At 39.3% G+C, this 24,690-nt stretch overlaps 1 protein-coding gene across 1 annotated transcript in view; it reads left to right on the top strand.

Moving 5' to 3' along the window:
• Positions 1–24,690, top strand: part of crybg2 (crystallin beta-gamma domain containing 2) — a 50,406-nt gene that overhangs the window by 6,241 nt on the left and 19,475 nt on the right. Inside the window, exons 2-5 of the mRNA XM_044336506.1 lie at positions 3,998–4,100; positions 10,330–10,485; positions 11,243–13,908; positions 23,416–24,580. Coding sequence (XP_044192441.1) covers positions 3,998–4,100; positions 10,330–10,485; positions 11,243–13,908; positions 23,416–24,580 — 4,090 coding nt within the window. The remainder of the gene's footprint in view (positions 1–3,997; positions 4,101–10,329; positions 10,486–11,242; positions 13,909–23,415; positions 24,581–24,690) is intronic.

Raw genomic sequence — 24,690 nt, 5'->3', positions numbered from 1 at the left:
GAATTCCCAGCAGACAATGTGAAGTTATCAATAAGACGAAAGATATAGATGATCCCTTGCCCAGTGGAGGGATCACTTCTGTCTCTGCAAACAGTATTTAGTCATTTATTTACTGTGAGAGAAATAATGATCATTTGTGAAGTAGAGATGTTCAATGTTCAATTTATGGAAATGTTCAACTTTTGAGCTAAGTGTTTTCATAAGAATGTAATGATTTCATCTACAGGGTCTCACTCTGGTCTACAGAGCCTGACTCTGGCCTCCAAGGTCTCATACAAGAGATGTTTTATGTTCACAGAGCCAGACTGGGAGATTATGTGGTAACCTTGGATGGATAATAACAGCTGCCTGCATTATTTTCCAATTAAAGTTCATTCTGACACCAAGTGTCCTTGTTTCTCCCCTCCCTGGTGGCGTGACCTGAGCAACTCTGTAAGAAGTGATTGTTTTCCTGTTTGTGCTAAGTTTTTGGTGAGACTGTCTCCATGTACGCACTGTGCCAAAGGCTTCTCTGACGTCAGATATTTGTTTTCAATAAACTTCATATATTCAAATAAGCATCAACTGGAGCCTGTGGAGTCTCTTCAACAATTATTCAACAAGTACAAGATTTTCCATATCATTTACACAACATTGGATTGGACACACCATTTAGGTTGTCGCAGTTCTGTGTATTGGATTTGTTTTCACATTATCCAAAGAGGACCAGTTAACTTGCATGATTCCTAACAAAGAATGCAGGTTAAAGCAGCACCAGTCTGCCTTTTGTTGTTTTTATTTTTAGCCCAGAGTAGCAAATTATTGTGATGATGAATCCCAACATCAGGCGGTTGAGGAGATAGCTGTATGCTATGAAGAATTAAGGTGGTTAAACATTAACTTTAATGTGTCCCTTTATGGTAGTGGCACTGGTGGGATGATAGTAGTGTCTGTTGGAGTGGAGTAGTAAGGCTGATTTCAGATACAGATAACAGTGATACTGAAAACTCTTGATTACATTGCATTTAAAAACCAATCAAAATGTAATTGCATGACTGAGTAGACATACTTTTCCCAGCTACAGGCTGGAACTATAAAACAGAATGACCTACATAGTTGTCTGTTATCTCCCTTAGGTCCTCATTATGCATATCTTGCACATTGAACAAGCTGACACCCATAGCCATGCACACAAAGCTAACACAGACAGTTTGAGCTTGTGGAGACAGAGGAGCTAGCGGGCAAACTTGACTCCTAAAGTCATTTTTAATCAGTAGACCAGTATCACCTTTTGGCATATTAAGCAGCACACAAATGTGCTTATTCATTCTACATGGTTGCACTTAAGAAAATATTTTTGAATGTTAAGCATAAGTCATCTTTAAAAGGAAAGAGTCATTTATGTGTTTGCAGAGAGTTAAATGTGAAGATTACCACTATCATGTCTGTAGGCTTTGTAGCTGGAGCCAGCACCCGGTTAGCTTAGCTTAGCATAAAGCCTGGAAACAGGGGGATACTGCTCTAAGGTAACAGTAGGCCTTTATGCACAGCCTGTTCAATTAGGGAATGCTGTGCCGTTATTCTGCCTCGCCCTTCTGTATAAAAGGTACGAACATGGAATGGGGGGCATTGTTGTTCCGGCATTAAGCTGGCAGCGGAGTAGTCACATTGCCGGATTGAGGTCTGTGTAAAAGAGAGAGCTGGCAAGGCATTACGGTCAACACTACACACCGACACTGTTGTGTTACACCTAAAATCACACATGGGGGCAACATTATGACATTTATTTTGTTCAGTGTAAAAAAGCAAAGCCAGTATAATGACAGGTCCTCTTTACAGCAGTATTGCAGGACAACACAAGATATTTGTGGATGTCACCTTAGGCTTTGGGAAACACTGATCAACATTGTCCCCATTTTCTGACATTTTATTGATCAAACAACTAATCAATTAATTGAGAAAAAATAGACAGATTAATCCAATGGAAATGATCGTTAATTGCAGCACTGTACGCATTAAACAAAGATATAACGTGTTAAATTAGTGAGCTTTAGAGGTTCTGGGAGGAAGACATTGTTACCTCTGGACAAAGCCAGGCAGGAGTTTTCCTACTGTATTTCCTATATTTTCTGTAAAGACATGAGAGTGGTATAATCTTCTCATCTGCCCCTCGGCAAGAAAATAAATATGTGCATTTTACAAAATGACAAATCATTCCTTTAAAGGTGACCGATATGGTGGCTAGTTTAGTCCATTTACATACAGAAAATATGTGGTTTGGCTGTAGCAAGTGTCTGCCAGTTTGTAGATACAGATGCAAATTTGTAAGCTTCACTGGAAAAGGCCTCACTTTAGTTCCCTTCCTCCCATTCAATCTTTCCATTGGCCTTGTTCTAATACAAACAAACATGCATTCTTACATTTTCCTGCACAGCCAGATAAAGTACAGAAGGCACTTTCATCTCTCAGTTACATCCTGTTGGGCTTCATCCAAATCAAGACATTCATAAGATGCTTTTTTATCGCTGAGGTCTTATAAGTTCACACAGTGAGAGGCTTTGCCTGTTCTCTGTATCCTGTGTGTATCCTGTGATGTGATGTAAACCTATGGAGAAAGAAATGACTCATTCGCTTATCTCTGGGCATCATTTCTGGCCAGAAAAACATTATTTATTTGTCTCACACATGTACTTGATTGGCAACCTTCAAAAAAAAAAGAATGAAAGGTGACACTTTTACAAATGCACAACAGTGGTAGCTGTTGTATTAAGTGAGTGTCTTTCTGTTTGCCTTCTTGCAGGTGTGTGTGTGTGTGTGTGTATAAAAGAGCCTGTCAGATTATATGAGAGTGTCAACTGCTGTTGAAGTAGCTCTTTAACATGGATAATCACCTGGATGCTTGTCACCTACATGAGTACAGAAAAAGGTCAAGCTTATGCCCACACAAAGCAGATGAAATGGTGTGCATGTTTGCTGTGTGAACAAATGTGAATATGCATAGCTGTTGAAGTCACAGTGGTCCATAAATTGTGCCGTTGCTACTAATGTTTGCTTGTCGTTTGGCTTCCTGTCTCATCCAGTTGTGCAAAGGAAAACTCCCTGTGTGTATAAAGAGACCTTTGTACCATTTGTATGATGTGATGACAGTTCATAATTATTGATGGAGCCCGTCTGTTGACTTTGAAGCCCCTGTTCAGCCGCACACTGACATCCCAGGACACGAGTTGGAAACATTTCTGGCAGCAAAACAAAAATTACAAAATCTTGCGAAGCAAAAAGCCTCAAAGTGGGTTATTCAAAGTGAATGATAACCAGATGAATAATCTTTATTTTGGCTTGAAGCTACAGTTTTCTTGTTTTTGGTAATATAGCTAAAAGTTTTTGTCATGTTCATTAACTCCTGATGGCATAATTACTCTTTGTTCTATATAAAAGTCATACATACTTTACATCGAACGCTTCCAAGAACCACAAAGTCAATCTGCTGAACTGGTTCTATTCAACATTCCCTCAGTAGTGATTTATTGCTTTATTTTGCTAAGCAGCATATTTTTCCTATTTTTTTATAAGCTCTGATTATACTGCACAAACAAGATATATATACTGTGTATAGATAAATAAAAGATAGATAGATAGATAGTATTCTGCAAACACTATGTCATTCCAACCATACATGGACAAAAAAATCCCTAAAATTAATGTCTCTAAGCATTTGTCTCCAAGAGTCCCATATTTTTTCCGTTTTTAAGCTCAACTACCAAGCATTATTAATGCCCCCCACTGACATCACTGTTATTGTACTATACTGTATATTAACTCCTCAGTTCATCATCAAAGGTCATCTCTATTCACACAACTGAAAAAAAAACAGAAAAAAAAGCATCAGATGTGTCACCAAACAGGGCTTTAAAGCTCAGATTTGCTGCATTTTATTCTGTTGAGAAACATTAGATTATTTATTTGGATTCAGTTTGTAGAGATTCTGTTAGTTAAACATTTTTCACTCTGTGCCCCTCAGTGCTGCAGAACCTAATAACACTGCAGAGGATGGAGACGCCTGTGCTGAAAACGTCTCGGACAAGAAGAGGTCTTTTCTCTATGCCACTGCACCCAGGTCAAAGGTCAGTTAAGCCATTTTCATTGTTGACCTTCTTTCACGGGCAGTTATTACAAATGACTGCCAGTCCACCTTTTTTCAACATCGCAGTTAAGCTGGAAAGATTTTTGACTGGATCATGTCAAAGGGTGAATGTGTGTGTGTTTGTGTGTGTGTGTGTGTGTGTGTGTGTACAAAATGAGGGTTTTATCAAGCTACATGCCCACATGGCTGCTTGTACATTAAAAACAATAGCATCATCCAGTTTACAAGGATCCTAATATGAATAATCTTATGTTTAGTTTAAATGATTGCCTCTTTTATAGGTTTTCAATGTAAAAGAAAAAGTCAAACTAAAAAAGCATGAAACAGCATTTTCCAGTCACACATACACGAAGAATTTCACTGAGTCCTATTATGTTACGTACAGTTAATATCTTGGTTAACAAGTTTAAAAAGTCAGGTTTTTGTTTTTCTTATTGGCAAAGATAATCAGCCACAGTTTCCTGACTAAAAGTAAAGTCAATCCAAGAAATAAGCAATATTTTGTCAATTCTCAAAAAAAAAAAAAATTATAACTATCACACCTTTATTCTAACTTTGCAAGTATGTTTGTGTGTGAAAATATGCGGCAGACATATATACACACATCACTGTGTGACGCCTAGTGTGTGTGTGTGTATGTTACTCTACTCTGAGTGAAATAAAGTGAAAGTCGGGAATCTACTTCAGTAAAGTGTCTTATTTTCATTCACAAAGTAATTCAAAATACACAATTGGATTAAGGTTGACAAGGAAACAGATGATACAGATCATATCACTTAAAGTATAATGTCTCAGTAGACTTAGAGGCTTTCATCAGCATTAGTTCCAGATCCTGACCAAGTAATAGACAAGAAAAGCTTCTCAGCACAGAAAGGAAAAATCGGAGGAAGCCTCAGGAGAGGAAGTTTTAAGAGAGATCTCCCACTCATCAGAGGGCTGGAGTTGTAGCCATCTACTTATTGCTATAAATGAGGATAGACTAAGACGCATTTCGGTGAAATGCTATACAATTCAGCACCATAAACAGCCTCCAACACGGCTGTAAAGTTTAATCGACACCTCCCCTACAAAAAAATGAACATTATAACTGGCATTAAGGTAGGATTTATAGCAGGTCTGCTGTGTTAGGCTGAATTACATTTAGCTTTGTGTCCCTAATAAACTGGCAGCTGACAGTATGAACATAAAGCAACTACTGGTTTGCTCGTGCTGTGGCAGTTGTCGTCCTTGTCTAACATTAAACGTTCTGTCCAAAGGCTCTATAACTAACTTATGACACTGCAATACCAATACTGAGACAAATAATCCTGAATGGATGAACATTTTATAAAGGTAAAAGCTAAAAACATCCAGGGAAGAGAGTGTACCTTGCATCATGCTTCTATGAACCCAGCAAATCAGGCATCTGGAAAAGCTTTTGGCAAAATACTGTATTTTCTGTCTTCTTTACTGTTTCTCAACATCACAAATGTTACTTGAGAGGACTGACAAACTGATCTGGTTTACAGCAGGTACTTGTTTAACATATTGTAATTTCCCTACTGAACTACCTTGCAAATGCACTATATCTAAATCTAGTGTTGTGGTGTTAATCTGCAAGTCAAATGCAAGTAAGATCTGTTTTTGGCAAAAAATGGTCACCTGATTCAAATAAATTTTTGAGTCAAACATTTAATGCGTGGATTTTAAACTGTTTATCCTCTCTAAATGTAAAACCTTTGCTCTGGATGTAGACAAAGCTTGCAGCTAAACCTCTCAAAACTGTTTCTCTTCTATTTCTGAAGCCTGGGAGTCGGAACAGGATAATGTTCAGTTGAAACTCAGTATTATTCCCCATGGCAAGAAATGCCAAGCACATGATTTAGCAAATTTAAATTTAAATTCTCAATTTTCTTTTGTCCCCCCATTTTTTCACCTTATATTATAATATACAGGAAGTAACAGAAATCACATTGGAGGTTATGTAGTTTAATCATTTTGGTTGGTAAAATTAATTTTGGCATTATTTTTCTTGCCATAAGACTCACTCTGATTTTTTTTAAAGGTTGTGACTAGTGAACTAATGTTGTGTAGAGCTTCAGTTGAATTTTAAATACCCCTGAAATTGATATACATATACACACTCATGGCAATGTCATGTCATGTCATATCATGGGTGTTTTCATATCTCTGTTTTGCTCCCAGGACAGGCCTGTAGGTTTTCTCTCAACGCTCTAAAAGATGTGAGAAGCTTGTCTGTACAAGACTATTCTTGGGGGCTTAATGTTTTTGTGAAAGAAGAACCCTTTCTTAGGTGAATTCATCATCCTCTCTGCAACAGTACCTGTGGTTATAGGTCCTTTTCCTCCCTTACTAGCATAATTATTTTTGTAAATATAAATATTTTTGCTCTGCATCGCCTGAAGAAATTCAATGTCCAAGACCCAGAACTGGTTTCCATCTACACAAGCTACACACTGGGCTTGTAAATTTGTACTTTGCCAGAGTTATACGGGGTACCCAGAGGCTTTCTGCACTCTTAAATTGTGCACTCAAGCAGAGAGATGCACTCAACTGTGTCTTGGCTTTGCCAGAAAGCTGCTGAAGTCCAACTTCAGTGACTGGCTACCCCTCCCCCTCATGGAGGAGCTCACAGGTCATCAGACAAGGAACTCAATTGACCATCCTAAAATGCCAAACTGAGAGATACAGGAGATCACCAATCCCCAATATGTGCAGACTCCTAAATTTTAGATTTCAGATTTGTGGTAGGAGATATTCGATTTTAGTTAGATAACTGCAAATTTTAAAATGTGGTCTATTTGAAATTTTTAGTCTATTTTAAATATTCATATTCATATATTGATGTTTCATTATAACAGCAAAATAATTCAGTGTTTTAATGACAGTTGTCTTTATGAACCTGTGATAATGCTGAAAGGTCAATAAACTAAACTAAACTTTAATGTTCACTTTGCACAATCCCTATTATTTAATCACACACACAACCACCCATTCTATTAAATCACACTCACAAAAAGAAATGTAATTGTCAAAGACTGCATGTGATAGACATACACTGTACAGAACTTGTCCTCTAGGGGGCACCATTTCTCAAAAAACAGACATGCAACACAGTGCATCTGTAGCATCTGTACACAGAGTCTTTTCAAAATTCAGTCAAAATTTGTAGCAGTTGCTTCATACTTAATATCTTTGCTGCTGTGCTTTACTTTCATTATTCACCCTACTCTTGCATTGATTCCCAAGTAGATATAATACAGAGTTAGACAGAGAGGCTCTTTTATTCCCTCCAGAAGAGGGTGCAAGTGCTCTACTAAGCAACAATGTTGTGGTTCAATTATGATCAATTATGATTTGAATGCTTGTAGGTGTGACCTGAACAGATGATATGGAAAACTATGCTAACTCTACTCATATAGTTTAGTTCTTAAACTGTAATGAATTGATCTGGCAGATGCTATATACAGTGGAGCAGATAAGGATGAAACAGGTGAATGTACATACAGTATTAATGTAGTGTACAGTTACTTATGTGTATATGTTCCCAAAATGTCAGCTCTCAAAATGAGAGTCAAAAAAGTACAATGATGAGAAGATATGAAACCTTGCTTTGTGTGTGGGCACATTATGCAGACTGGTTTTAAAACATGACAAAAGCTTGATCATTTGTGGCAGTAGGGCGGGTTTTCTCACCACCGGTGGACCAGAACACAAGTTACCTTTTCAAAACTTTGTGTCATGGACAGCAGCCCTTAGTAGATGGTTATGGGCATAAGAAATACATGCATGTACATGATGACCAGATCAATCCTTCAGTGGTTTTCATGTAAACCCACAGAGATGGCTTGTTCTCTACAAGATAATGTGTTTATGTCACTCTGTATGAATCATCCAGGACTGGATTGAGGAACACTGAGGTGAAATTTCATCATCACATCTATTAAACACATTTGGGATGAACTCAAATGAACTTAAATGCAGCATCGAGCGTCAATCATCCTCGGCTAGCCACACAAAGCAATAGTTTGATTGAGCCACTGTGCCAAGGAAGCTGCATAAGGTGTAGTCTATTTATGTACATTGAATGCCTTTGTGTAGTCAGTGTGTGTTATTAAATTTAAATAAGGAAGCAGAGGCTTTGCTGGAGCATGTAGTGTAATAATTCATATTGAATGTCAACTACAAACTTTTGCCCAACCTCACAGCAAGCTAGGTAACTTTTGCTGAACAGCAGCCACTGTGGCTACAAGTGACGGTTACAAGATATCGGTCAATGGTCAAACAGAAACACAATAAAAAAAAAGAGTCAAAGTTAGTGATCTGACTCATTAATGTCAGTCACAAAGCAATGTATATCTAGAGTATCTAAAGCCCACAGAAGCTACTGGTTATACCAGACTAAACGATGGCTGTAGTCGAAGTAGTAATGAATTGAGAAAGGGTGCATTTATTGTTTAGTAGTTCAGTTTTTCTTTTGAGGAAGATATGTGAATATCTGTAAATTTATGTCGAGTAAAAATGAAAACAATGTTTTTAATGGACGCATAGGCCGTAACCATAGGTTAATAATTACTAATTGATTGATTGATTGATTTGTTTATTTGAGTGTCCTGCACCTTTTCTGGTGCCTGACCTATATGGGCTTAAAAGACACTAGACAATAACCAGGATGGCCACATGACAAATCATAATGTACACTTCCACAAATTTAAGTAGAGTGCATTTCTAAACATTCACTTTACATGACAGAAATGTCCTGTGATGATGGATACAGTGTTTCCTGTCTTAGCTGCCACACATTTTCTATAGATCTCGCCAAAACATAAATCTCCACAACTTGTCCTATCAGCTTCAGTCAATCAAAACAAATCACGATTCATCTGTTAGATATTTTCTTGCTACTGTTAAAGGGTGGAAGGTGTGTCTGTGACTTTGTTTTCTTGTATCAGTATTTTTATCTCTGTTGCAGTTTCATGTATATACACACATCTTAATAAACAAGACTTTCGATGTGTCAAACACAACAGGGTTACCCTGCCCACGTACACACTTTGATTGTTGTCTTTGCCTCTCATGCTTTCCAAACTATCCCTCACAGAAGGAAGAATTCTAGCAGACACACCCAGTTAGAAATCTGGCCGGTGACAGTGACAGACAGCCCGGGGTTCCAGGCTTGTTTGTCATCAAGGCTCAGCATAACATGCACACACAGTCACCAGAATAGCGTCGCCCTTATCTTTTCAATCTGTGTTTGCAATCAAGAGCACGCTTTTGTATCTTTTAAAAATATCTGGAGAGGAACGTCTGGGTCATACTAGGTGGTCTGCTAAGATACTTTGACAGCCTTTTAAGCCTTTTTGTCCTGCTAATCTGACACTTATTTATATAGAAAAAAATGTTAGATTTAGATGTTACTTATCTCGGGATTGTACATCAAAACCTACATACCCAAGCAGTCAGTCACATACAAGAGGATTTGGTGATAAATTCGCTGATTCACGGTTTTTCCACTTTTCTGGCTGCGTATAAGATTTGCTGTAAATCTATGATATAATGTAGCTTACAGGTTGTAATTGTACACTGCAGTAAGCTAAAGTAAGACTCTATAATTGGAAGTTGCTCATTAAGTTTTACTATTTACCAAAGCTCTCAGCTAGTGAAGTATGTTCAGTAGATCGTGTTCTACTAGTCTTTCATTTTTTTCAGGGTGGGGTAGCTTTTACTGCTTGGAATGAAGGCAGGGTGTCATCTCTTTTTTCTTGTTTACAAGCTTAAGAATTCATAATCTTTAATTTTCATTGTGTAGTATCTTCGTTCACATGACTGAAAGACGTAGTGTTTGGGAGTTACCAATTAACCTTTAGCAAGGGCATAGGGGAATGATCATGAATGTTTGGTATGTGAGTTATGTTGTATGTATTCAAGTTAAGATTTGTGAGCCACAGTAAATGTTTTAAGGGGAAGGATTTTATATAAACCAACCTGTAAAAATCCCTTCTGATTATAGTTAATACATACAGTATATGTAAAGGCAACATATCTCTTGATGCTTTTAGTAACACATGATATTGTCTTTTTATCTTTGTGAGAGTTAATAATGACCTTTACATTTTATGTTTTATATTTTGCATTTCACATATTCTCTCCATCCCTCTCTCTCTCTTTCTCTATAACTCTGCATCTCTCCATCTTTCTCTTCTTCTCAGGGCAAAGAATTCAGCTACTCAGAGTTGGATCTCCGTAAGCCCAAAAGGTTTGCTACCTTTTCCCTTGGTCTTAGAAAGAAAAAGAGGAAGGATGACGAGGATATCTCTAAGAGTACTTTTGGCCTTCATAGCCCGGGCATTGAAGAGCAAGAAGAGGTAACACCATCCCAAAATGTTGTTTGTTCAGATTCAAGAACTGCATATTTAGCTGTATGATCTCAGTGTTTTGCCCCAGTTTGTGTCTTCTCATATATCATCATTACAGTCAAGTCACAAAGCTGAGCATCAGCATGTATCTCTGAGATATGAATCTGGGGTGATCTTTCCAAAACCCAGGAGGTCACTGAACAACACTTAAAACAGTTTTAAGGTAGTTTAGGTATTTCCAGAAACCTCAAGACTCTCAAACCAAGACTCTTGTGTTTCTGGATCAAACATTACTTTGTCTGCTGCACAATTAGAAAGATTTTTAATTTCAGTCTTCAGTTCGTAACCAAAAAAAGATGATAGCCAGAAATGACATATTGCGCTGTTTAATGTGTAGAATGTAAACCAAACTTACAAAGTGTATTTATCAGGTGTATTTATCTATGTAAATCTTTTTTCCATGATTTTATATTTTCAAACTTAATAACCTGTTTATATTTTTCTCTCTTTTTGTGCAAATTGAGAACGATATGTAACTTCCAATAACCATCTGTTTTCTTACTAGTTTAAAATCAGCAGTAAGTGTTATTTCCAGGGGATTTTCTCTTTTATCTCTTACCAAAACAGATGCTTAGCTCTGTGACTCTATGCAATTATGTCTTGCAGTCATCACAAATGAGATTGCACAAACTGGTTCTCACTTGTCAGTATCTACAGTTAATTCATTATTATTTTGTGAGTGAAACTGTAAATAATCTTTTTGTAGAATCCTCTGGACCTCAGTCAGATGGAGCTGGATCAGGGCAACACAAAGACAATGTTCAGCATGTCTCAACCGGAGCTTGAAACCAGCAATTCATTTGACATCCCCTCTCCTCCCCCTGTGGCGACAAACCAGTTAGAATCCAATTTCCCTCTGCCCAAACAATGGCAGTCATCTGTCACTATAAACACACAACCAGAGTCCCAGAACCCTCTGACAAACAGCTCCGACCTTCTTGATGTGCATCAGGAAACACAAAGAGCACCTATCGCTACCATCCCCGAGCTGAAGCTGGATGATCCAGGTTCACCAGAGGAGAAAGAGAACATTCCTGTTCATGATAACTCATCCAAAAGTGATTCTGATTCATCCGCACCCATGAATCATACAGACACCACCTCTGCTGTTAATACTCAGACTACACCTAGCATTCCAGCGAGCCGGCCTGCGGTGATGCTCGACACCTCAGATCACAAAGTAGCAGTTGTCGACTCAGTCTGTGCAAGTAAAATCCTGTGTGATAATGATGTTCCCCAGCAGTCTAACACAAAAACAGAGATCTCTATTACTGAATCCACCAATGTTACATTATCACACCATCAACCTGAAGCATCCGACACAGCTGACAGTCCAACTCCAAGTGGTGAAGCCTCCCTGGCGTATGTTGACTCCACTATTACAGAGTCAGTCCCTGCTCCTCGCGCAGATACCTCTGCTCTCATTGCAGACTCTGCTACTGTTCATCATGAAGTCTCAGTTTCTTGCACTCAGAGGTCTATCCCTGAAATTGCCAGGAGTGCCACCACAACCTCGGCTGTTAGTGGTGAAAGACACTTTCCTCCTGTCAATCAAGAGGCAATTTATGAAGCTTTGTATGACTCACTAATCCCCAAGAGTTTTGGCTCTGAGATAATGTCTTCCCTCTCAACCCCTTCCTCTCAAGTTCATACTGAGATAATAAGACATGTTAATGTCAAATCAGAACCTGTCATGGTTAAAACCCTTAATGAATGTCACACAGAAACTAGTGTTATATACTCCCGTCTGTCAACTTCACATGACTCTGCTGCTCGCGGAATAGATGATGCTGCAGGCAGTTCTACTAACATAAACTTCAGTGATAGAAAGGTAATTTCTTCGAGTGAGGGCTCCAGCATGGTTAACGTTTCTACAAGAGACCCAGACAGAACTTCCTCTGTCAATTCATATTCTGAACTGGTTGGTCAAGACACTGATAAGATTCCTCCTTATTCGGAGCCGACGCGCTCCCATTCAGGGATGAAATCAGACAGCCCTAGCCTTGTTGAAGACACTGTCGGGTCTGTGGCTCAAAACCCTGCCCCTCCCGTTTCTCACTGTGTAACATCCCAGGGGACAGATACTCAGGTTACAGACTCCAAACAGAGAGGGATCCTAGTTAAAGAGTTAGTCACCGACGGGACGAGCGCTGATTCCGGCTGTCCCTCTCCTGTACCTGATAAAATGACTGCAGTGAAGGATCTTGAGATGAAAATCGAAACGACAGAAAAGGAGAATTTTTCTGCTCCTTCAGGACAGGTGGGGGAGTGTGAAGTGCCAATTAGCCCTGCATATCTGAGTGTAGGATCAGATGATGGCAGTGCCATGGAGGTCTTTTACAGCGCTGAAGAGGATAACGCAGAGGAGAGTGGGGGTGAAGAGATTTACACGGTGGACAAAGGAGAAGAAATGTGCGTGGTTGACGGACTGAAAGATATGGAGGAGCTTCCACAGCAGGAGGAGATTACAGAAAGAGGAATAAACAACAGAGATGAGGGAGAGTTCAGGCTGTTAATTGTTAAAATGGAGCATGAAGGAGGCAAAACGAGCAATGAAGAAAAGGAAGAACACCTTGACAGCCAAAATGAAACAGAGCAACTACTAAGAGGTCAGAGGGCAGAAGCTAAAGTGCCGGAAACTGAAATGTCTGAGTTTCTCGAAGGCAGTGATGGAAGAAGTCAGGAGACTGAAGTAGCAGACAAAGTATTGCCACAGATGAGAGAGGAGGGGGAGAAGGAGAGAAAGGAGGAGTTACTGGCCACACCGGTTCAGCAGGTGAACACACTGATGGTATGCGAGTTTGCTCCACCCTCCAGTAAGCCAGATGGGCAGGGGGAGGGGTCAGAGGGAAACTGGACCGCGGACATGGAAACACAAGACCACCCTAATGAGGAGAAGCAACTCCCAAACCAGGACATACAATATCTGGACAACAAAGACAGCAGGAATTCTGAACTTGTACATGCTCCATCCAGCAACACAAGAGAGGAAAGCATGATCACACCCAAAGTTAGAGATGCAGAAGAGCAAGTTTCACTGACTGCAGAGGCAGGCAGGGGAGGAGAGGAGAGCAAAGAAGGCGCAGACATCACAAAAAGTGCAGTCACAGATACTTCTGTTATAACAGAGGTTGTCACGGGCACTTTGACACACTGCATCGAGCAGCAATCAGATGCCACAGAGTTTGAAGACAATAGGGCTGTACAGAGTAATGAGTGGGTGGATACAATTACTCAGGGGACAAACATAAACAGGCTAGAACAAGTGGCAGTCTCAAACACAGACACACACCGTCCTGGTACCAAAGCTGCCGAGGCTCTCTCAGAGAGGCAGGAGCATCTGCCAGAAGCCCAAGCTGATCAGAATCAGGGGTAAGTCTTATTTCTTTTGAAAAAAAAAAAAAAAAAATTGGTTTTCAAGTTTGATTGTATGAGTCCAGCTGCACAAACAGCCTGTGGAACATGAATGAAGTATGTGGTGTCTGTGTGTCTGCTGTCATTAAACTACAACCCTTCACAGCATCAAGGGAAAGTGCACAACAGGTGAGTTATTTTACAAACATGAATGCTGTCATTTAGGAAATTGCTTCCCTTGTAGCTGCTGTTACTGTGCAACATATAGCCTAAGGGGTGGGTTAGACTCAAACTATAAACTGTTAACATAAGTGATATACATGTATAGCCAAGAAAACAGGCCATGTATGGATAACCTTAACTTTCTCACTTTACCGTGTGGTCATCTGATAAGGCTCTGAAATCTGAGGGCTAAACATTTCCTCTGATAAAAAGGTCAACGCTGGATGAGCTGTCTTGTTTACGTATAGAGCTGACTAAATACCTGCGAAGCTTTGAACACACCCTTGTTGATGTACACATCCATGTCTGGTGATATAATCAAGAATCACTGGATGTTTTGAGCTGTCAATATCAAATACCTTCAGCACAGGTACCCAGCTCAGGTTGATCAATCCCTGTGTAGCTCACAGATCACGCCTCATGATACATTTACAGTGTGGAGGTGTAGCATGATAAACACTGGCAGTAAATGGATCGATTGTGTTCAGTCAATTCTACATATTTAAACTCTGAACTATGATTGATTTATTCAGCCATGTTTTGGTGAACCTATGTTTGGAACATACTGAGCATACAGCTGAACAGTGGAGTAGTGAATTATGATGCAGGAGTGGTTCAGTGCATTTCTTTGGATGTTTTAGCACTTAAAAACAGCTGCTGTACTTCAAGAAGGAACACATTACAAAGGTTTATATATATAAGGGGTCATGGTTTAATACTTAAAAGATTTATTTCCTATACACCTTCTAGACATATATGACCTTGACTTAACAAAACAATTGAAAGTCCATATGCAGTATATATACTTAAACAGACTGGACACTCTGCCTACACTCTCTCAGCACATTATCCTTCCTGCTGCTGCATCACTATATGCTTCCTGACATTTTTTTATGGCTTCCATCTCTCCTGCCTCTTTCTGGATTATGTGTTATGAATTATGAATTCAGAATGTTTGGTCACTCAATATGTGCTCATGACATTTAAATGTTTTATATCCCAGGTTTTATTTCAAGATTCAAGAGCTTTTATTGTCACATGCACAGCAATACAACAGGTGGCAACAGTGAAGGCAGTGAAATTTGGCTTCCTCAAGCTCTAGTTCCAATTAGAGTAGTAAGTTAATATTTACAATTGTCTCACACATCTGTTATTGTTAATGATTACAACTTTGAAAATTATAATCCTCTTTGGCTCCACAATATGTCCGGACACCTGTAGGTTTGGGTGTAAGCCAGATTGCTCATTTGCTTATGAACACATTTATATAACACAGTTCTGTTTTGGCATTGCTGCATTATTTTCTGGTTTTATCTGATGCTTTGATCAGGAATTTTAATTCACTGGAACAAATGTTGCTTAAAGTGATGCTACAACACCACATCTGGACCATATGTCTTAAAAGGAAAAGTTGCTGTCTGTGGCACTGTCGGGATGAGCTGTGGTTTTGTTGGTGTGTTATTGTGCATAGGCGTGTGGTTTCATATTAGACTGCTCGATGCATCTCTTCCAACGTGATTGTTTTGTGTGTCTTAAGTGTCAACAGAGTCAACAGGCTTTCTTTCTGTTGCCATGACATGATGGAAGAAATAGATTTCTCAGGAAGACAATTTTTTGGGGGGAATTTGCGATACATGGTGTGACAGGTGCAGATTTATCATTGCAGCTACCTTATGTAAACACAGCAGGAACTAACCACAAGTAGAGGGGGAATCTGCTGGCTCTGCGTCAAAATAATCCTGTCACAGTCTGGCTCTGTTTTCCTTGGTTGCCACTATCTGTCCGCTAGATGATTTTTTTCCTATTTGTTGAACTGGACTTAGTGGGAGGAGGACGGATGAGAGAGGCTGCAGATTGTATTAAGGGATTATTTAATATTTTACTACACATTGACCCTCGTAGAAACTAAGTAAGACTGGGATGACAGTATGAACAAATTGTCTTGTTACATGCAGCCTTTATATGTGACATATGTCACTCCACATGACAAACTTATTGTTCCATGTTTATGTCAACAGGTATGTATGTTTAAGTTCTTTAAAGACCCTGAGGTTTGCAGTGTTATGTTGAGGTGTGTTCGCTGTTTCTGCTCAGTTTGCCTGTTCCCGTGTCACAGTTTCTTTTCGTTTTCAATAAATAGTTCTCCTTTTGATCCTGTCTGCCTGCCTTCTCCTGCATTCAGGGCCACCTGCGCCGCCGCTCTCTCTGTGACAAAATTCCCACTTTCTACAGTATATAAACTGCATTTGGTCTTCTGGCTGGTATCAGTATGACTTCTCATTCATGCAAATTGTTCTAGACAATTAGGGAGGGGAATGTGCTGCACTATATTTTTTGTATTTTTAAAACCACCAGATGGCAGCAAATACTTGTCTTTCACATGTGAGTAAAAGGCACTGGCTTGTAGGTTACCATGTTACTGACAGAAAACAGAGGTGGGGTAGGTTCATCAGATAGGGTGGTAAAGTTGATCTACTGTATATATGCTATAACAATGATGATCCAATGATTTTTTAAAATGACAAAACACATAAATCAAAATTAAAAAATGTTATAGTTAGTTTTCCAAGCCACTGCTTTATGCTGCTGATGTTGAACATTTCATGGATTAAAAACTGTTTTATATGTCAATCAGTGTTCTGCTTTGGTAAAAACCAAAAGAAAAAAATTATGGAACAATATACAGGCTTAGTGAAGGTGAGAAAGTGAAATATAGTGGTTACATCATGGCAAATAATCTAAGAATTAATATCAACAAAGAAGGTTATAGTAGCCTACAGTTTTCCAACATTGTATGTGCTTCTGTAATGCTCAACATCATTTCCATGGATGTTTTGCTTTTTGTTCATTATCTGTGAACAAACAAGTTGTGACATCCTACACTTGAAGCAACATAGTTTCTGGTGAACAGGTATGCTAATGCTTATTGAAAGATGAACAAGCATTTAGCCAGCCACACCTGTCTCACAGGGTTCCTCTGTGATGGAGTCATGAGGGGAACTATTAGATACATTCTCCAGTTAGTTAGACCTCCCCAAGGTCTAACTGGTAAAGAAATGCATATTTTTTGTCAGTTTTTCATATCTACAGTCTTAATTTCTGCCTCTTTATCAAGGCTCAGTTTGCTTTTTTAGTTTATGAAAGACTGAAACAACCAGTCAACTTTATTAGCTTTTTGTTCTTTTTAGTTTTTCTAGCGAAAGCTGAAATAAACACAGGAGTACGGAGATGTTTGTGGATCTGAAGTGATCTGAAGCCACTCCAGCCACTTGTAGGTCTCCAATCCAAGCTCTATCACTTACCTTTGTCCTTTGTTTTCTGATTGTTGACTGACAGATTGTCGTCTGACAGCTTACTTGAGACACAAGTGGAATGACAAACTTGTGGAGAATTCCCTTTCTTGTAAATTACTTTCTTTCAGCAGAACATGTGGAGGGAGTTTAAACCACACCTTGACTTGATCTTCACAAAATCCTACCTCTTAACACTTGGCTTCCACAGACTAAGGTCTGTCTGGGGGTCACTTCCATAGAAGCTTGTTGCTTGAACACTTGACACTTGACAGTGGCTAGTGAGGGGAACTGAAGACCATAATTCTCAAGTAAAATGAATACACAGTGTATGTATTGCATCTAAAATCATGAAAACAAATCTTTTCCTATACTGTATGTTCCTAGGCTCACTGGTCAGTCTCTAAACACTTTGCTCATGGAGACTGAAGACGATCTCCCAGGTTTCGTTGTTAAAATTGGACCTGAAAACTTGCATTGCAGAACCAATCCGAAGTCTTTAGGGCAGTATGTTCCTGACTGCACATGAAATTGCTACAGTACAAAGCCACATACCATACTTAAAAAGATACACAGTATTAATGAGCGGCGACATTCACATTGGGAGAAAATCCTACTGTATCTTTTTATCTGTTATGTGAATCGACTAAATGTCTGTCTTTCATCAACAGCATTCTAGTAAACAGGATTTTGACCATGTAAATACATAACTGAAACAGTAAATATCTATACAGTACTGTATTTTTAGTGTTGACCAGTCTGTAAAACAGAATAATTGTGATGTTTTCTTAGTTGCAGTAACCTTTAGCACAATGATGTATAAACTACACTTGAACTTTCTGTCTTGAGCTTAGTAAAGCTTCTGGGCTTGCTGGTGTTTGACAGCCAGACAGATGGTAGCTGAAGTCATACTACCGTATGGCTTGTGACATACGATAGAGAGAGAGAGAGAGAGAGAAGGGAGACACATGCACTCTTTTCCCACTCATAAATTTCCATATAAATCATGTATTTTTAGACAGTCAACCAGATCTGAAAAGTTAGTTTCATCCTGTAATTAGGAAAGGAATTATGTTTTGCCTGGTGGCTTCTCTTGTGAGTTCATACATGTGTCTTGCTTGCTTAGCTTCGTCTATTTGCACAAACTCTAATTGGCAAATATTTAAAATAGATTATTATATATTCTATGCCCTAGACGTACTGTTTCAAGTCTGTGTCTGATGTTGATAGCGCTGTGTTTTGAATTTGCAGTAAGTTTGTGTCTATTTTCGTAAAGAGTAATTCAATCAGTGAAGACACAAGTTCACATGAATTAAAATGGATATATAGGAATAGAGCCTTATAAGTAGCATCCTATTGGAGATCCCCCCCCCCAGGGGAGCCATAGACAGGGTGGGGGTGGTGGAGGGGTGAAGATGTGATGCGGCATAGACTGTAATGACAGCAGAAAGCGATAAAACAGGTAAAGTGGTTTGAATATTCTTCAGCTAAGATGATCATCGGATGATAGAAAAGCCTGCACAGAGCCCAGTGACATAATTGGTTAATAGTTGAGAGGCGGATCTCAGTGTGATGACGAAATAAGCTGACAGTTTTCATCCTGCTTGAACTTGCACTAAAAGCTTCATGTCATCTTAAGCATCCATCTGTACCTTTTATACCAGTTTGAGATTTTGATGCCCTGACAGGAGTTTGACAGAGAGAGGAAGCTTTTTCATTGTTGTATTGCGTGTTAGGTTGGCTCTACTTTGCATGCGGCGGTGGCTTCACTCCAACGTGTTTCCAACAGTGCAAGCAGCCTAAATGAAACTGTAGGTGGTATTTTTTAGGATGTTAATGAGTACAGAAAGAAGAGTGTTTGCTGTTAAGAAGAGTTAAACATTTACTAAAAAAAATAACACAGAAGCTTCATCAGGCAGATGTTATTCTTTGATCTTCAGAGCTGCATAACCAGGCAAGGCAGAACGCTATAAATTATGCTCATACATAATTGAATGGGACGTTTTTCCTTTCATGTGCAGTACACACATTCTCTAAACGGTGTGTGATTCAGTGTTCTTGTACATATGGATTTATGGTCCCTGTTGAAGCTGATACATATTCTAGCATGAGATCTTGGTTTACAGGTGTGCCTGTGTATGCACAGTAACTGCAGCACATTGTGTTTTTACTGTCTGTCTATGTAACTGTTCTTCCTACCTGTCTCCTCTAGTCTCAGTATGACACATGTGGCATAATTTGCATATTACAGTGAAGTCTAAGAGGAGGTTTAGGATCACTGCCAGAATATGCAGGGATATCCCAGGAGTATTATGTCCATCTGGTTGACAGGAAAAATGTTTAAAAAAAAAAAAAAAAAGGCTGAGAGGACGAGATTAAGATGTTTTAAGATATACATTTCTATTCAATCAGAGTTCAGCAAGGAAGAGTGGCTGGTTGTGGCTAAATAAAAAGGTTGTTTTGTGGGATAAAACATAAAAAGAGACAGTTCACCTTGAAATGAAAGAGTAACTACACTCTGGTTTGTGGTTTACTGCCCATCTGTCACTGTATGTATATCCAGTCTTTAAAATGCAATCAACAGCTGTTTTATCCTATTATAAACAGCATCTCTTCGTTATGACCTTTTGGCTTGATTTACACAACAGACTTTATGAGAGTGACTCATTCTTTGGTCAATGTGTGGAGACAAGTCTGTCAGTGACACTGATACTCAAATTATTTGCACCCATACAATTAATGGCGCTTTGTATCGCTACTCACATTCACTTGGAACAACTCCGCCCCTGCTGCAGATATTTCAAATTGTTAAGTGAAATAAATACTTCTTTCTGGAATCATGTCAAATATTTTACTCAAGAAAGCATCCTGATTACCCTTCTTTGTTATTGTGTGCAAATGAATTTCCGGCAAGAACAAAAAGAAATATAAGGATAATGAAGTATGTCTGATTATACTTTATTTTTTGTTATACGTGCTTTTACCTACAGCACACTGTGACCTTTATGGTTTCAGGTTTTTTTTGTTGTTGCGCAATTTACTTAGGCAATTATATTCTTCATGACCTTTGAATAATCCACCCCCGGCATTGTGCTTATTTGTCACTTGAATGGAAGTGTAAGGAGTGATACCACCTTTGTCAAATAGTTTTGAGGTCTAATGTCAAATTTGATGACTGTTTAGTCATGATGGGCATTCTGTGTGTAGTTTCACACCCTTTTCACCTTTTACTGGAAGCTGCCCACACAGTACATCACAAGACCTTTTTGCCAATTAAACAGGGTTCGTAATCTAATTGCTACTTGAAACTTTCCTGCTATGTGGTGAAGAGTTCCACAAGTGTATTAAACATGGTTCACTGATGGAGGATCAACTCAGAACCACTGCCTGACTGATGAAATGCTTTCTTGATATTCAATAACCTTAGAATTATGAGATTCTATCTTACATTTTTGTCAAAATGAGTTATTTACATGAAACTATTCCTTGACAAATTAGTCACATTTTGTGCAGGTTTATTTTTTGTTTTTTGCATTGATGGCCCTAAAATTTGAGAAAAGAAAAGGTTCTATCTCAAAAATCAATCTCTAACTTGGTGCTATAAGGTTCCAACTGCAAAGCATCAATCAGTGTTAGGAATGTAGACAGGAGGACCAATCAGGTTTCCGACTTTTTACTGTGTCACCTTACTGCTGCAAGCTGGAGGTCGAGGCGGAGTTACACATGTAGCCCCGCCCACCACTCATAAAGTTGATACATTGTCTCAGCAATGAAATGACGGCAGTACTCTGAGATGTAGACGGTTTTATAATAGCAGATTTGCAACTTAATGTGTTTGCTGGCAATGTCTAATGTTGATTGTCATCAGTTATTTAGATTAACATTAGCCCCAGTTTGTGCCTCTCATGTATTAGCATACATTCAGGTCACAGAGGTGACTATTGGTTTCTCTAAAAGATAATTAACTGGCAGTGTTTGAAAAACCCAGAAGGTTGTTTAAAAACATTTACCGCTGTTCTGACTTCTAACCATCTGGATTTTAAAAAATTCTGCCCGCTGCACGATAAAAAATATTTTTATTGTGACTCTGTTTCCATCCATGTAGCCAGTGGGCCGCCATCTTTGTTTTGATACAGAAAGATAGGGGCAACTTGGGAAACAGGTTGAACATCTTTCTTATGTTTCAGTAGGCGAAATATTCTTTTCATTCAGATGATTAGAAGAGTCTTTGGGGATTATGGAAATACTGTTAAAACAGCGATAAATGTTTTTAATGACCTTCCTGGTTTTTGCAAACATCACCAATTAATTATCTTTTAGAGAAACCGATGATCACCTCTGTGACCCAAATGTATGCTGATACATGAGAGGCACAAACTGGGGCTAGATCAACATTATATATTTAAACAATTTTTACTCAGTCAGCAACTTAGTTTTATTGAGAATGCATGAAATGTTAACTAAAGCTCACCAACAGCTAAGATAGCCAGCAGCTAAATTAGTGCAATTTAGCTAACTGCAACAGTATGTATAAAAGTTATCCTGACACAAGTTTACTGTTGGACTGCTGGGCCTGAATCCCAACAGAACTAACGCTGGCAAGTTTTATTCAGTGTTTAAACTGTGTTAACTTAGCGAGAACCACTGAAAAAACACCAGAATTAAGGGCAAGACTATGGCACCAGAAATACACTGTTTGTCACCCTGTGGTATCACACCACCACAGCTTTGAAAAGATTTTGGACTTCTTGCAGGTCAAATATAAAACGTCTTAATGTGTTTAAAAACAAAAACAAAACAAACAAACAAAAAAAAACCCATAATAATCTGTCATCGGTTGTAGCTAACTAGCTTGTTTATCTTTGCGTTAATTAACATTTTATTTATGCCTGTTCTATAAAACTAATTTGCTGATTAAAAATTGTTTAAATAAATAATGTTGATCAAAATAACTGAGGATGAACATATTTTATCTTGTTTGAAAAGCGGATTACCTCCATGCTAGTCAGCTAGCTTGCAAAGTTTAATTGCACAGTTAGCACAGTTGGTAGCAATAATTAATGTTATTATTAGTGAGTTAAATTAATCTGATTACTCAACAAATGACAGCAATTAAAGACAAAACGTTAATACGTAAGAATATGAGATACTGTTAGTGCTGTTTTTAATGCTACCTGCTGCTAACTGGGTTCGTGTATGTTTAATATTATAACTTGTGTCCTGCAGCAGACACACTCCATTCAGAGCTCAAACACTGACAGAGACCCTAGTTTCTCAAAAAATAAGTAAAAAAAAGAAGTTAATTTGGGAGCAGAAAAAGACAAGAAAGGCTCTGAAATGAAGAGCAATAAACAACAATAGACTACAGCCAAAACAAAGTAGAGCAAGGAGAGGAAATATCTGTTTAGGATTCAGCCACTTTAAACACACACACACACACACACACACACACACACACACGCACACACACACACACACACACAACTATGCAGTAGCTCCTTTCGTGGATGCTCTTATCTGATTTGGAGTGCTACATTTTAAGGCATCTTTGCTGACAACATGTGTGTTGAGTGACACTTGCACAAGAAAAGAAAACATACAGGTTTTTTCCTAAGAAGTTTGCTTTGTACAGTTCAACACTGTAAATTGAGAAGTGTTGACTTAGTGTAACCTTGAATTGTCAGATGACAGTGTTTTGCTTATGTGCACATGATCCTTCCAGCACAAACCCATTCAGCTGAAACGTTTACTTTATTCAAATTCTGTCATGTTTTGCTCTAATCCAGTTTCTACATCTGTTGCATCCACAAGTCCTTTGTAAACTTTATTTGACATTGCATCCAAGCAATGAAAGTTGCTTTGTATAATTTGCATTGTCGGAATAACATGACGACCACACCCTAGAAGCAGTGCAGCAATGTATACACTGTGGGCCAGTTACCATTATTAATTCAGACTCTGGCTTTATCGTTCTGTTTTTGTCATCCTTGCCTCCTTCTCTGTATTTTCTCAGGTCCCTGACAGCAGCTTCAGAAGTCTTTGCTTCAGAAAGTCAGCAGACAGAAGTTGACCAGGAATCAGCTGATAAAATGTATTCAGGCTTCAGCAGGCTGAGCACTTCCCTCTTCATGAGGAACTCATCTCCCCTTAAAGAGGATGATTCCAAAAATCGTTTCCGTAAGGTATCTCTGGTCAATGAGGTCGATACCACTGAGGTCAACCAGGATATTGTGGACTTTAGCAGAACAAGCACCGCTGTGACTGAGTCAAATGAGTCAGACATTGGCTCAGAGTATAGATGGAGAAATAAATTTGAGGGGGTTTCTCAATATAAACCATACAGACCAGAAGAGTCTTCTTTTTCTGACTCTCTGAGTTACAAAATTCCTGACACCAACATCAGTGCCTCCTCCTTTTCCTCCTCCTCTGATGTCCTCGAGGCTATAGCATACAAACCCCACAGCAGTGTCTCTTCCACCTCCTCTTCCCCCTCTCCAGAGGAACATATAATCCTTGGCAACAGGCTGAGTGACAGGACTGTTTATCTGAGCCGTGAGAGTGAGCCAGTGGGAGAACCAAAAGATGAGTGTAGGAGGAGCTTTGTGGAGCAGGAGGAGCCTGCTGCACCTGCAGGTGAAAGAGAGGGACAGAGAGAGGGAGAGGCAGAGTCAGAGAGGATAAAGTCACGTTGGGACTCACACCAGCTCCCTGTGTCTGGCTTCCCCTCGGTGCATCAAACCAGCCGTGACACCACCGAGGACGACGAATCATCCCATTTTACTGGAGTGTTCAAGGCCATGCGCGTGGAGCTGGTCTCTGACCCTGCAGCTCCTCTTTCCACTCCCCCTGCCTCCCCTAACATAGACTCCCCCCATCAGTTGGACATGGAGAGCCTGGTGGATACCCTGAAGAACATGGGACCTTCCCAGAGGCCGAGGGGCATGGGCCTGCGTGGGCCTCCCCAAGTCCTCCACTCCTCCCTGCCACCCATCGATGAGGATGTTCCAAGTTCCTCTAACATCCATACATCCCCCACCAGTCTCACAAATGAGATGGGAGCAACAGGCATCCCCAACAAGTCCCTCAACGGACTTTACACTCTGCCTGCTGACCTGGGGCTGAAGAGGAGCACTAGCAGAGACACACGGTCACCACTGGAACTGATGAAGCAGAACCAGGTATAGTACATTCAGAGCCATAAGCAGTATAGTGTCTTTGCTTAGTGAAAACCTTATTTCTCCATAATTTAAACTTTCTATGGTTTTAAAAAAGGCAACATAAATTAGAC

The sequence above is a fragment of the Thunnus albacares genome, chromosome 19 (genome assembly GCF_914725855.1).
Source record: "Thunnus albacares chromosome 19, fThuAlb1.1, whole genome shotgun sequence".
In the NCBI taxonomy this organism is placed as follows: domain Eukaryota; kingdom Metazoa; phylum Chordata; class Actinopteri; order Scombriformes; family Scombridae; genus Thunnus; species Thunnus albacares.
This window is presented reverse-complemented; position numbering and strand designations above follow the sequence as displayed.